Source organism: Oryx dammah, unplaced genomic scaffold, assembly GCF_014754425.2.
Source record: "Oryx dammah isolate SB20612 unplaced genomic scaffold, SCBI_Odam_1.1 HiC_scaffold_3, whole genome shotgun sequence".
Classification (NCBI taxonomy): domain Eukaryota; kingdom Metazoa; phylum Chordata; class Mammalia; order Artiodactyla; family Bovidae; genus Oryx; species Oryx dammah.
Window position 1 is genome coordinate 13,084,770 of NW_024070187.1, and position 13,271 is coordinate 13,098,040.

At 39.9% G+C, this 13,271-nt stretch overlaps 1 protein-coding gene across 1 annotated transcript in view; it reads right to left on the bottom strand.

The window, feature by feature from the left end:
* The window catches only part of FAM241A (family with sequence similarity 241 member A), a 43,107-nt gene extending 30,245 nt beyond the window's left edge, over positions 1 to 12,862 (bottom strand). Inside the window, exon 1 of the mRNA XM_040237462.1 lies at positions 12,550 to 12,862. Within this exon, the coding sequence (XP_040093396.1) occupies positions 12,550 to 12,720 (171 nt within the window). The 5' untranslated portion in view covers positions 12,721 to 12,862. The remainder of the gene's footprint in view (positions 1 to 12,549) is intronic.
* Positions 12,863 to 13,271: the final 409 nt, after the last annotated feature.

Below are 13,271 nucleotides of genomic sequence, written 5' to 3' on the forward strand. Positions count from 1 at the left end.
TGACTGATTTCTCCATTGAAGCAGTTTTCACATTTGTCTGGTTCCCTCACTACTGATAAGCTAAATAAACCCCTTAACGTGTGTTCATTTTATAGTTAATGAGCATTATAATTTTACCTCTTTCTGAAAATTATCCTTTAACTTTGCTGTTACTGAAATGGCTGATCTGAATTTTAACCTATGTTAGTTACGCATTTCATTTACTGTCTTTCCTCTGTTTAGTTCAAGAAAAATGAAAAACAAAATAGCAAGTTCTGACCACTTACATAAATTAATGCTAGTTAGTATTCCAAGATCCTGTTTGTTAAATTTCACCTTCTTGATACTGTGGTTTTTAAATACAGCACATCAAGGAACATAATCCTTGCCTAAATTCTTACAAATGTTTTACAAGGATCTTTAGCTCAATGTGCCAAAGAATTGATGCTTTTGAACTGTGGTGTTGGAGAAGACTCTTCAGAGTCCTTTGGACAGCAAGGAGATACAGCCAGTCCATTCTGAAGATCAGTCCTGGGTGTTCTTTGGAAGGACTGATGCTGAAGCTGAAACTCCAATACTTTGGCCGCCTGATGAGAAGAACTGACTCGTTGGAAAAGACCTTGATGCTGGGAAAGACTGAAGGTGGGAAGAGAAGGAGACAACAGAGGATGAGACGGTTGGATGGCATCACCGACTCAATGGACATGAGTTTGAGTAAACTCTGGGAGTTGGTGATGGACAGGGAGGCCTGGCATGCTGCAATCCATGGGGTCACAAAGAGCTGGACACGATTGAGTGGCTGAACTGAACTTAGCTCAATGCACAGCTACCATCATTCATTTCCTTTCTATTGATTCTGACAATAGAGTATGTTCCTGTTATACAAAAAGTTCTCTCTCTCTTCAAAACTAATTTTTGTTATGAAAGTTTCCCCTGGGAAGCCACATTGCTTCAACAAAAACATCAACTGCGTTTATACCAGCAGTATCATTTTAGATAGAAAAATTTAGTCTTTATACTACCTCACACATGCCAAAATAATTATCTGAAGCATTTGCCATATGCAATTTCTGCTCTCATGGAGATGATGTTTCCTGTGTGAGCCTGTGAAGGGGAGAGTGGGAAGTTGCAGAGAATAGATGTATTAACAAACAAAATAATCTCAAGTAATATGAGGGCTATGCATAAAATAAAACAGAGTAATGGCAGAGAGGAAGATGGGTTGGACTGGAGGTTCTTTCTATACATTAGGCAGAGCTGGAATCTCAGAGAGGTTATAGTTAAGCCAATGATATGAAGATTTGCCAAAGGAATATCTGGGGAAAAGAACCCAGGCACAGGCTTTGAGACAGAACTGAGCTGTCTGGGCTAGTGCAGTGATTTTGACTGTGATCCACAATAAGAGATATATTTTATTTCTTGACCCAATACATATAAACTAAAGTTCCACAAAATGACATTCATACCACATGTGAAGCAGTCTAATGATTTCTGTCTTATCCTATTCTGTTCACAATTCACTAAATTAATTTCATGAACCAACACTAGCTTGATAGTTATTTAGCATGGGTTTGAATCTCAACTCTGCAATGTACTAGCTGTGATACTTTCAATATATTACTTAGCCTCCCTGTTCTGCAGTGTTTACAGCTTTAAAGTGGGAGGCAACAGCAGTAGATCAAACCTGTGAGGTTTCATATCAGATTTCCTTCCAGAAAGACCAAATCAATTTTACTTCTAATTTCAGTGTATTGTTATTTCATAAACTATTCCTTTAAATCCACATTATTCATTTTTAAAATTATTAACTTGATAGGTGAAATACTGTCCCTAATAGTTTTAATTTGGATTTCTTTTATTTCCAGTGAGGCTGGACATGTTTTCCTCCTTACTGGATACTAAATGTCGCTGATTTACTAAGTATATAAAGCTTCACCTAGCTGCAGCCTATATAATTTATAACATGTTTATTATTACATTTATAATTTGTCACTTTTAAATTAAATGCAAAGTTTTAACATTTATTTACACTTATCTTACACTAAACTACATATAACCAATAAAGGAGAAAAAAATTTTTTTGTATCCATTTGGGAGGATGGATACAAATCATTGAGAATATCAGCTAGTTCTTGAATTAGTTTTTGAAATTATTATAAATGGAAAAATACAAAAATTTGCTTTCATTGTCATTTTAACCAATAGAATTCAGTATTTAAAACCATAGTTACAAACAGACAAATGAAACCAAGTATTAAAAAAAATACACACAATTTCAGCCATATCTACCAAACGTATTAAAGAGTTGCCTACTGCAGTGGAAGAGAACATTTCTGCAATGAGGAAGTAAATTAATTACATAAAATAAAAATAAATCAATTAAAGTTAATGCTGTGAATGAACCAACGATAGATAATAACAGGCCATGAAGTGAAGAGTATGACTGATTCAAGCTGCAGGTTAAAAATTTCTACCTTTTGTACTTTCCCTAAAATCAATTTTTTTTTTAAAGAAATGAAGTTTCTGGTGACATTATTGAGTACCTTGTACATATAGGGAAGTATGCTGGCTGCTACCACAGATGGAATAGTTTGTTTATTTAAAGAAGCCAAAATCAAACATTTTTCCTTAAAAATGACTTTTTTCTTAATTCTCAATTTGTGGCATGACAACAGCTCCTGTTAGATTTTATTATCTCTGAAAACCATGGAATAAGGAATTCTGAATTCAATCAAACTGATGAAATTTGCCAGCCATGGGAAATCAACCTTAAATTCCCTGCCTCTGTACATGGTGTGCACACATCCCAGTAAAATTCTGATGAAGAGGATAAAAGACAAAAATAAAAATTTTTGGATTAATTGGAAGAGGGAATTAAAAAAAAATCTCACCAATGTTAGAAAAAATTATATCAAATGAATATAGTAAAAACCACAAATGGAAACAATTTTCTTAGCAGTGTGTTTGATATAAAATATTAATAATAATTTTATCCTTCGTTTTCTATAAAGTTCAAAACATTTGGACCATGCGTTCCCTTTGATCAGATAAGCTCTAGTTCTTGCCATAAGAAAACAGCAGCAACAAATAAAGCCAACCATTTCCTCTTCCTAAGCCAAGACAAGGCATAGCTGCCAATGACGTTAAATAGAAAAACAAAAAACAACAGAAAAAATCCCCCTGGATGTGGGAAAAATTAGATCAGAAGACAGAAAGTATCTTTTGCATTAACTTAATTAGAAATTCAGTTTCTCTGTCCAAATGAAACTACCCTTTGATTATCTTGTTAATTCCCCTAAACATGCACACACACACACGAATACACCACACTCTTAAGGAACCAAAACATGACTAGTAGAGACTCAAAGTTTCTTGAAGATATGCGGCTGTTACTGCAAGATAAGACTATGACTCCAGAGATCACAGAAATTAAAGATAGTGTGGCTAAGGCTTAAAGGAAATGTGAACAAAAGATACAGTTTCTACTTAGGTCTCTTAGTGCAAGGTTAGTATCATAGTACGACTTTTGATTTTTCTCTTTAGCCTTGCTTTGCCACTTCTCCTGATCAGTAAATTGAGAATAACATGAACAGAGGAGGGTGAGTATTTTTCCTATCAAGGATCAGTGATCCACAACAAGAAAAACAAAAAAAAATCAAACTAGAGATCTATACAAAAAGCAACATAATCTGCTTTAAAGAAAAAGAAATATGAAATACTTATCTGATTTTCAGATTAGGAAATCTTAATACTTTATTCAATAAATAACACTATTCTATAAATCTGAAAATTGCAGAGACTAAAAATACAGTTCTATGATGTGGTTAGTTAAGAAGAAAAAGAAGGGAACCATAGAAAAAAGATGAGAGAGAAGATGAGGGTAAAACAGGTAGCTAATATTCACTGAGGGCCTACTATATGGTAGGTCTTTCATAAGACAAAATGTTCCTGAACCCTCATAAGAACTTTAAGTAGATAGAATTATACCTATCACATGAGGAAACAGTCTCTCAGGGATTAAGTTATTAGGATGACAAGACCAATAAAGCAGTAAAGCCAAGACTCAAACTTAGAACAGTCACACTCCAATACCGTTTCCATTGCTCTGCAACGTCAGCTATAGAAGAAAGGAGGCAGTGGGGTGGAGAAGGTGTATGGAAACGAAGAGAAAGTGGCTAAGATGGAAGTGAGGAAGAATAAAAGACAACGGGAGAATGCGACACTCAGTAAGGAGAGATGAAAAAGAGATGGGTAGTAGCAGAGAAGGGCAGAAAAAGAACATGAGAGTATGTGGCTGTTAGCATAACTGACTCCATTTTGGGCCCACAGGGTTCCTCCTGTTCTGCTGACCCCACCCAGGACTGTACTGTGCAGTAAGTCATTTCCCTGTTGTCAAGGGCTTTGGAGCTAATCAGCATTGTTTAATAACTGTTAGGGCCAGGCTGGCCTTTTGCTCTGTAGTCCCCAAACAATGATGACAACCTTCACTGATTTATTCCCTGTGTCCACAAGACTAGTTATCTATTCATAAATATTGACTTAGGAAGGCACTTCCTGTTTCCAAGCATGTACCCCCATACCCTAGGTTAACTGTAAAATTGTCTCAGTGGCCCCTTGGCAGTGTGGAGTGCAGCTGCAAACGCTCCCGTATCCTTGTCTCCTCAATCCCACTCTGTGAGCAAGTTACTCTATAATATAGTGATCCACTGATTACATGGAACTGCCTGCCTTGTTTTTTTTAGTTTCTATAGATAACCTTCTTAGTTTGGTGGGCACCTTTTGTTCCCTCCATCCTCCAATAGAGAGGGAAAGAAAACTGGAGAAAGTTGCATATAAGGAGTTGCTTGAAGAAAAGATGCAAGAAAAGATCTGTTGGGAGACCACGTGTTTGGAATGTAGGTGTCAAGAAAATAAACAATTATTACGTATCCACTGGAGTATCTATCAGTAGAGCATTTTCAACAACTCAAATCACTGTAACCCTAATTCATTTTGAGCAGAGTTTCTCAACTTGGGCACTAGTGACATTTTGGGTCAGACAATGCTTTGCTGTAGGCGACTGTTCTGTGGATTACAGGCTGTTCAGCAGGATCCCTGGACTCTTCTTATTAGATGCCAATGGTACTATACCTCCTCAGTCTTAACATTCAAACGTGTCTCGAGACATTGCCAAGTGTCCCTTGTGAGTCTAACTGCCCTGAGAGCCATTGATTCAGAGGTTCCAGTCTTGGATAATGACAGAAATGGACAAAAGATATCTACTATATGCAAAATTATTCCGGGAGTTACTCTAGTGACTAGATGCCCCTTGGAAAGAAATTAGATTACGTTTAGGGCCAAGTTCATCTAAACTCAAGGAACTTGCTACAGTATTGTTTGCAGACTGCTTTTAAAAGATGTGAAAGGAAGTGGGTACAAACTCATATCTATTTTTGAACTACACAATCTAAAGGGGGGCAGCAGATTTATCACACTGTTCTTCCGTCACGGGTGAAGGCTCTCATTTCTGAAAACAAAAACAAAACCGGCTCTGGAGTTTGGAGACCTACCTGGGTTCTGGTGTGCTCTAGTACGAGACAGTTGTAACACTGAGAGCAAATCACTTGGCCTGGGGAACCAAGGCTTGTTGGCTTCTTACACTTTACCTAGAGTTCAAATGTACCCTTCTAGGGAAATAGTAAAAAGTAAAATAACTTCCATACATTTCTATTACTGATACTATGTTGAAGGGAAAGTATGGTGGGTTGGCATGCTTATTTCTCCCTGCCACTCAAAGTGTGGTCCATGGACATAGCATCAGCCTCACTTTAAGAGCTTGTGAGAGATGCAAAGTCTCAGGCCTCACCCCAGAACAACGAAATTGTAACCTGTATTTAACAAGGATGCTTTGTTTGCCCATTAAAGCTGAGGAGCACTGTTCTATTCCTCCTTCTTCCTAGGGCGGCTTTCTAGCTGTGGAGTGTGCAAAACTTACAAATAACATTTCTCAGATTTCTTTTTAGTTAGGGTTCTAGTTGAAAATTAGGTTCAAAAGCTGACCCTTACATGCTTATTATATGCTAGATACTACTCTAACATTCTACATGTATTACATATATACATATATATATATATACACACACATATAACAATTTTGTGAGGTTGATTTCCCCTTTAGACAGATGAAGAAACTGAGGGCCAAAGAGGTCAATTAACTTGCCCAAAGTTACAGTTAGTAAGTAGCAGAGTGAGGATTCAAACCTAGGTATTCTGGATCTAGAATATGTACTGCTAATCATATCTTTAATGACAGATGAAAGAGCAGATATAAGGCTTTCTGCTGCTGCTACTTTTTTTAAAACAGATGATCTTGTGGAACATTCTTTGATAAATGCTATTATGCACGTTTCTTCATTTATTTATTATCTATAAGCCAACACTTATCTGAAAATTCCAGGACTGCAAAAGACAAGCAGCAGAAATAAAGCATTATCATCTGAAAGAAATCAAAATCAACCTTATCTATAGAGTGGATGATTATATACCTAGAAGTCTAAGAGATATTAGTATATATTAGTGTTAGAATTAATAGGGACTTCTCGAATGATCCCGTGGCCAAGACTCCACACTCCCAATGCATGGGGCCCAGGTTTGATTCTTGGTCGGACACCACACGCTGCAACTAAGAGCTGACCTGCCGCAACTGAAGGACCCACGTGCCGCAACAAAGCCATAAAATCCACACGCCACAGCTAAGACCCAGAGCAGCCAAATGAATAAATAATATAAAAAAGGCTTTATCCCCTGAACACTCTCTTAAAAAGTGAATTAATAAAAGAAGTCAGAAAGGTAGCTAGTTTAAAACTAATATATAAAAACCAGTAGCAAAAATGTGATATGGAAAAAGAAATCCCCTTCAGAATGCCAACAGAAAAATGTAAAAGCTTATTTCAGTATTTATAACTACTATAAAGGATTGTGAACCCAAAGAGAAAGTGGATTATTCAGTGATTAGGGGGAAAAAAAGATTAGCTCCATATCTCACACAATACATGAAGTCATTGTAAAGAGATTAAATACAGAGAGTGAAAAAATAAAAATAAAACTATAAACACACACATAAAGGAAACGTTAGTGGATATTTTAATTAACTGCAGGATTAGAAAGAATGTTCTAAAGAAATATGTAAAAATATGTGTGTGTGTGTACTTCCAAAAGTATTCCTTTGGCTAATAAAAATTTAAAGCATTTCTAAATCAAAAACATCATAAAATTATAAAGCAAATAGCAAGCAGGGAAAATAATTATAAGCAAAGTGAAATATGGCATTAATATCTTATAATAAATAAATAAATTTATTTATCTTAAATACATATCTTATAATAAAACCTCACAAAATTGTTATATGTATATACATATGTAATACATGTAGAATGTTAGAGTAGTATCTAGCATATAATAAGCATGTAAAGGTTAGCTTTTGAACCTAATTTTCAACTAGAACCCTAACTAAAAAGAAATCTGAGAAATGTTATTTGTAAGTTTTGCACACTCCACAGCTAGAAAGCCGCCCTAGGAAGAAGGAGGAATAGAACAGTGCTCCTCAGCTTTAATGGGCAAACAAAGCATCCTTGTTAAATACAGGTTACAATTTCGTTGTTCTGGGGTGAGGCCCGAGACTTTGCAAAGCAGATTTATATAAGATTTATAAACTTTATAAGCAACTTTATATAAACTTTATAAGCAAAGATTTTTATTAGAATATTATCTATAAAAGAAAGTTTGAAGCAAATTAAATATGTAGTATTAAAGGAATGACAATTAAGCAGCCCTAAAAATAATTTTTGCAAAGAATTTTTGATAAAATTAGAAACTAACATGCCAAAGTAGATAAAACAAGATATCACATTCAAATATTACATTACAACCTGTTAAAAAATGTGTATATATACACACATACACACAGATATATGAATGCAGTAACACCAAATATTTCATATTTTATAGCACAATATTACTCAGTGAGATTTCAAATGCTCTTGTTTTCTTGTTTAGATTGTTCTATATTTGTACATTTTCCAAAGTACATAACACATAATCATAAAAACCTTAAAGCTAGAAATAATGATTCTAAAGTCAATTCAAGAATAGCAGTACCTTTCTATGCTCTAAGATGGCAGGGACATCTTAGGTTATTCAGGTTGTGAATGCCACGTCTGAGTGGATGCCACTCACATTACATACATAAATGTAATAAGAGGACTGGGGACTTTAACCTTCTAGGTATATAGCAGGGCAGAGACTCTATGGGACCCGGCATTCTGAGTCAGAACATATTTTGATCATCTCTCACACACACAGTTACCAACACACATTCAGGATAGCTATGTCCTGTCCCTTCAGTTCCTTGGGCATTTTGCCTGTCTCCTGGCTTTTCTCTCTGAGGCCAAACTCCTACTTCAGACTTGACACAGTTCTTTCCTCTGGGGAACCTGGTCCAGTCTTTTAAGTCCTCCTTTCCTAGTACACAGGCTGCCTTGTCAATCATCCTACCTGGAAAGAGTCAGGTCAGAAGGACAGAGGAACCTTAGTTTTTCCCTCAAATGGAGTAGGATTTAAGGATAAATTGTAAAAAAAAAAAAAAAAAAAATATGCTGACAAGATCTTAGTTATTGGGAAAATACCTATATAAATACCAGTATTTTGGTACTACATGAAATAAATACCATTTTTATCTGGTATCGTAACAATGAGCCAAAGATACATTTGGTATAATCAAAGCTGATCTAAGAGCCCTCCAGGTTGAAGGAAGGGCAAGAGCTTTTGAGTCAACAACGTAAAGAAAAAGTGAAGGGAAAGATGTATGCAGAGGAGGCTTTAGCCTGGGAAAGAGCCAAAGGAAGAAACCTGCTTCATCAAATTATCAGGTAAGGGCAAACTGTGAAAGAACTAGAAATAGAAAGGGATTTAATACAGAAAATTAGGGGCTGACAAAAATCTTTGAAAGAGATGGAGGAGCAAAAGTCAGGTGCCTTCTGGAGCTACTGCATTCAAGAACACACCACCCATAACCCTGGCCCAGATATCAGGGAGCCTCTGCTATTACTAGACCATTCTGAAGGAGATCAACCCTGGGATTTCTTTGGAAGGAATGATGCTAAAGCTGAAACTCCAGTACTTTGGACACCTCATGCAAACAGTTGACTCATTGGAAAAGACTCATGCTGGGAGGGATTGGGGGCAGGAGGAGAAGGGGACGACCGAGGATGAGATGGCTGGATGGCATCATTGACTCGATGGACGTGAGTCTGAGTGAACTCAGAGAGGGTGATGGACAGGGAGGCCTGGTGTGCTGCGATTCATGGGGTCGCAAAGAGTCGGACACGACTGAGCGACTGAACTGAACTGCTATTACTGCAGCCGCTGCGACCAATTCTCTCTTAACATCCATGAGGCCACTCAGATTCTGGAATATTGAGTGTGTCAAGCAGAAAGGACAGCAAGGAGATGGCCTCTGTCTCATTTCCAGCTAATTAGTTTTGGTTTTGTTCCTATCATTGTTTCTATGGAAAAGTTCACTCCAAGTTCCAAATATTAACAACAAGTTTACAAACCAAGTTTTTAAAAGTACTCCATTTGTAATTTGGAGTCCACGTGTCCTTAAAGCAGCAAACACACACATACTATCTGCCTAAAGAAAAGCAAATTAAAATAAATCCTTAGGTTATGTTTTGTAGTTGTTAATTTCATTTACCTCTTTCTCAAATATCTTTATGTCTCTACTGTCATTACAAGACAGTGCATATAAATTTCATTTTCAGCACTTGGAAAAAAGCTACATTTATTGCTTCCCTGATAGCTCAGAAGTGAAGAGGAACTAAAAAGCCTCTTGATGAAAGTGAAAGAAGAAAGCAAAAAAGTTGGCTTAAAGCTCAACATTCAGAAAACGAAGATCATGGCATCTGGTCCCATCACTTCATGGGAAATAGATGGGAAACAGTGGAAACAGTGTCAGACTTTATTTTTTTGGGCTCCAAAATCACTGCAGATGGTGACTGCAGCCATGAAATTAAAAGACGCTTACTCCTTGGAAGAAAAGTTATGACCAACCTAGACAGCATATTCAAAAGCAAACATTACTTTGCCAACTAAGGTCCATCTAGTCAAGGCTATGGTTTTTCCTATGGTCATGTATGGATGTGAGAGTTGGACTGTGAAGAAGGATGAGTGCCGAAGAATTGATGCTTTTGAACTGTGGTATTGGAGAAGACTCTTGAGAGTCCCTTGGACTGCAAGGAGATCCAACCAGTCCATTCTGAAGATCAGTCCTGGGATTTCTCTGGGAGGAATGATGCTAAAGCTGAAACTCCAGTACTTTGACCACCTCATGCGAAGAGTTGACTCACTGGAAAAGACTCTGATGCTGGGAAGGATTGGAGGCAGCAGGAGAAGGGGACGACAGAGGATGAGATGGCTGGATGGCATCACAGACTTAATGAACGTGAGTCTGAGTGGACTCCGGGAGTTGGTGATGGACAGGGAGGCCTGGCGTGCTGCAATTCATGGGTTCGCAAAGAGTTGGACAGGACTGAGCGACTGAACTGAACTGAACTGATAGCTCAGATGGCAAAAAATCCACCTGCAATGTAGGAGACCAGGAGACTTCCATCCTTAGGTTGGGAAGATCCTCTGGAGAAGGGAATGGCAACCCACTCTAGTATTCTTGCCTGGATAATTCCATGGACAAAGGAGCCTGGCAGGATACAGTCCATGGGGTTGCAAAGAGCTGGACATGACTGAGACTAACACTTTTCATTACCAAGAAGTGATTTATCACAAAATCTTGTTTCTTATACCAATGGGTTAGGTTGCATCAATCTCTTTGTTTATTTTTGACTTACTTATGAGAAGTTCTTTGGTGCATATATATTATTAGGAGGGAATGCATATCTCAGGTGTAATTTTCAAGTATTGTGTATGTGGGCTTAGAGTACATAAATAAATCATGTGATAAAAATGAAATGATAACGTTTTCACAGGAGTATAGGGAAATAAATTTCCATGACATACAATGATAGAGGCAGGTATGCAAAGTATATCTGTTTTCTAGGGTATATATTTCATTCTTTTTTTGTTTCATCCCTTTTTGTGTACCATAACTAATTCTGTTAAGACCAGAGCTACTGCTGATGAAAAATCCACAAAAGCTTAGATGAAGTATTTTACATACTCCCTTAAAACCACTTGAAAATTACTTTGGGACCTTCAGTTCAAATATATTTCCCCCGCCCCAGGGAATTTCTGTTGCTGTTTTCTTCACTTTGCCAGTTGAACAACTAAAGTAAGAGGAAACAGTCCTTTAGCTACTAAGTCATGGTACAGTTAATGGGGGAAAACCATCAGGAAACTAGTCAGGAAGATCTCATAGCTACTAATTATATGCTTCAGTTACCATCTCCTATATCATCAAAAGAATGAAAAATTACACTTCCACATGGTGAACAAACCTAATGCTAAGGCATATTTTGTGCCTGCCACACGGTTATTTCTGTTTCCTAAACACAAGGCAGAGAAATTACCTATTAATGCATTTAGTGATGTTGGAGTTTGTGAAATGTGACAAAAAGATGCTGAAGGATAATGAGAGGAGACAGGTATCAATTGATCTCAACAGTATACCCTGTAATAAAGGCAAACGATAATTTTATTTCTTGCGCTTCAATGGGATTCTGAGGGTAAGCCAATCTCGGGTATTTTTGAAGGTCTACTGTATTCGATGGTGAAAATTCATCTCACTATGTGGGATAATTCAATTTCTTTCATTAAACGTCTTGCCTAATTGTCAACATACATGCTATAATGCCTATTATCACCATATTTTATTTAGTGAAAGCAAATTCAGAGTTTCAAAAATTGCCCAACTTCTCTCCTTTATTATGGCTGGAATCATGCTTTTTCTCCCTTTGTAACAACTGAAAGCAATTTTCCGGCTTTTTCAGTTTTTCAATCAAGTTTAGATCTCCCTTCTGTTCATGTGAAAAACTTGCTCTGGGAGAGTCCCCGTCAAGACATCCATTGTAATACTCGCTCCTACACATGCCTTCAGATACTGACTGCATGGCTACAGAAATACACCTACACCGTACAGAGGCGCTAGGTGTGTTCAGAAATGCCAAGATGGAAGGCGGGAGGGGAGTCGCTGGCCCCTAAAACGCAGCCCCGGGGAACCGATTCCAAGTGGAAGAGTGTTTACATGGAAGGCTTTCAGATAAGTGACCGTTATGGAGGGCACCTCCCCAGAGCCCCGGGCTCTGGCCTGAGAATCCTCTCCGCCAGACGGGTGGGAAAGGGCGGCGCTCACTCAGCCAGGCACGCGACTCCGGGTCGGCCCTCGGCACGCGACCCCGCGGCCCGCCCCGAGCGCGCCGTCAACTGCCCTCGGGGTCAACTGTTCGGCTTCCCCGAACGCCACGGAGCCCAGCTCCCCAAGCCGAGCACAGCCCGGGCGCCGCCCTCCCGCCGGACCACTTCCCTCCGCCGCCGCGTGGGGCTCGGGAAACCGGCCAGACCACGCCGCCCCGCTCGGCTCACCTGCTCCCTCTCCTCCTGCGGCCGCCGCCCGCGCCGCCGCGGGCTCGCCCCGGACTCCTGCTCCGTCCCCGCCGCCGCTCGCTCCGCCAGCGCGTCTCGGTCTTCGTCGCGCTCCCCGCCGCTGCCTCCGCCGCCGCCGCCGCCGCCTAGCAGCTGCCCGGCCGAGCACATTCCGCCGCCAACTTCTGCCGCCCGGGACCGCCGCCAAGCCGGAGGCAGCGACCCGATGCCCGAGGGCCGCCGTAGGATCGTCCGCGCTCGCCACTGACAGGCGCCTCCAGAGCGCGCCCCGCCGGCTGGGGCGGCACAAGTCCCAGCCAGGATCGGCCCCTCGAGTCACGGGCTCGCCCCGCCCTCAGCCGCCGGGGCGGAGCCCGGGCGGGGGCGGGGCCACGGGGGGCGGGGCCGAGGGGCGCGCGCGCGCGTGCGAGTGTGACAGGAGAGGGAGTCTGTGTGACTGTACGTTAAGAGACTATATGTGCGTGTGACATTGTGTATGAGAGAGAGGAGCTGTGTATGAGAGACTGTGGGAGAGACTATGCGAGAGAAATTTTGTGTATGAGTGCAGTACAACAACGGTGAGAGACTGTGTGTAAGAGATGGTGTGTGCATAGGAGAGGCTGTGTGTTAGAGACTGTGAAAGACAGGATGTATGCGTTTGTGAGGGAGAGAGGAGAGCGTGTGTTGGTGTGTGTGTGTGAGCGAGAGGGAAACACACACAC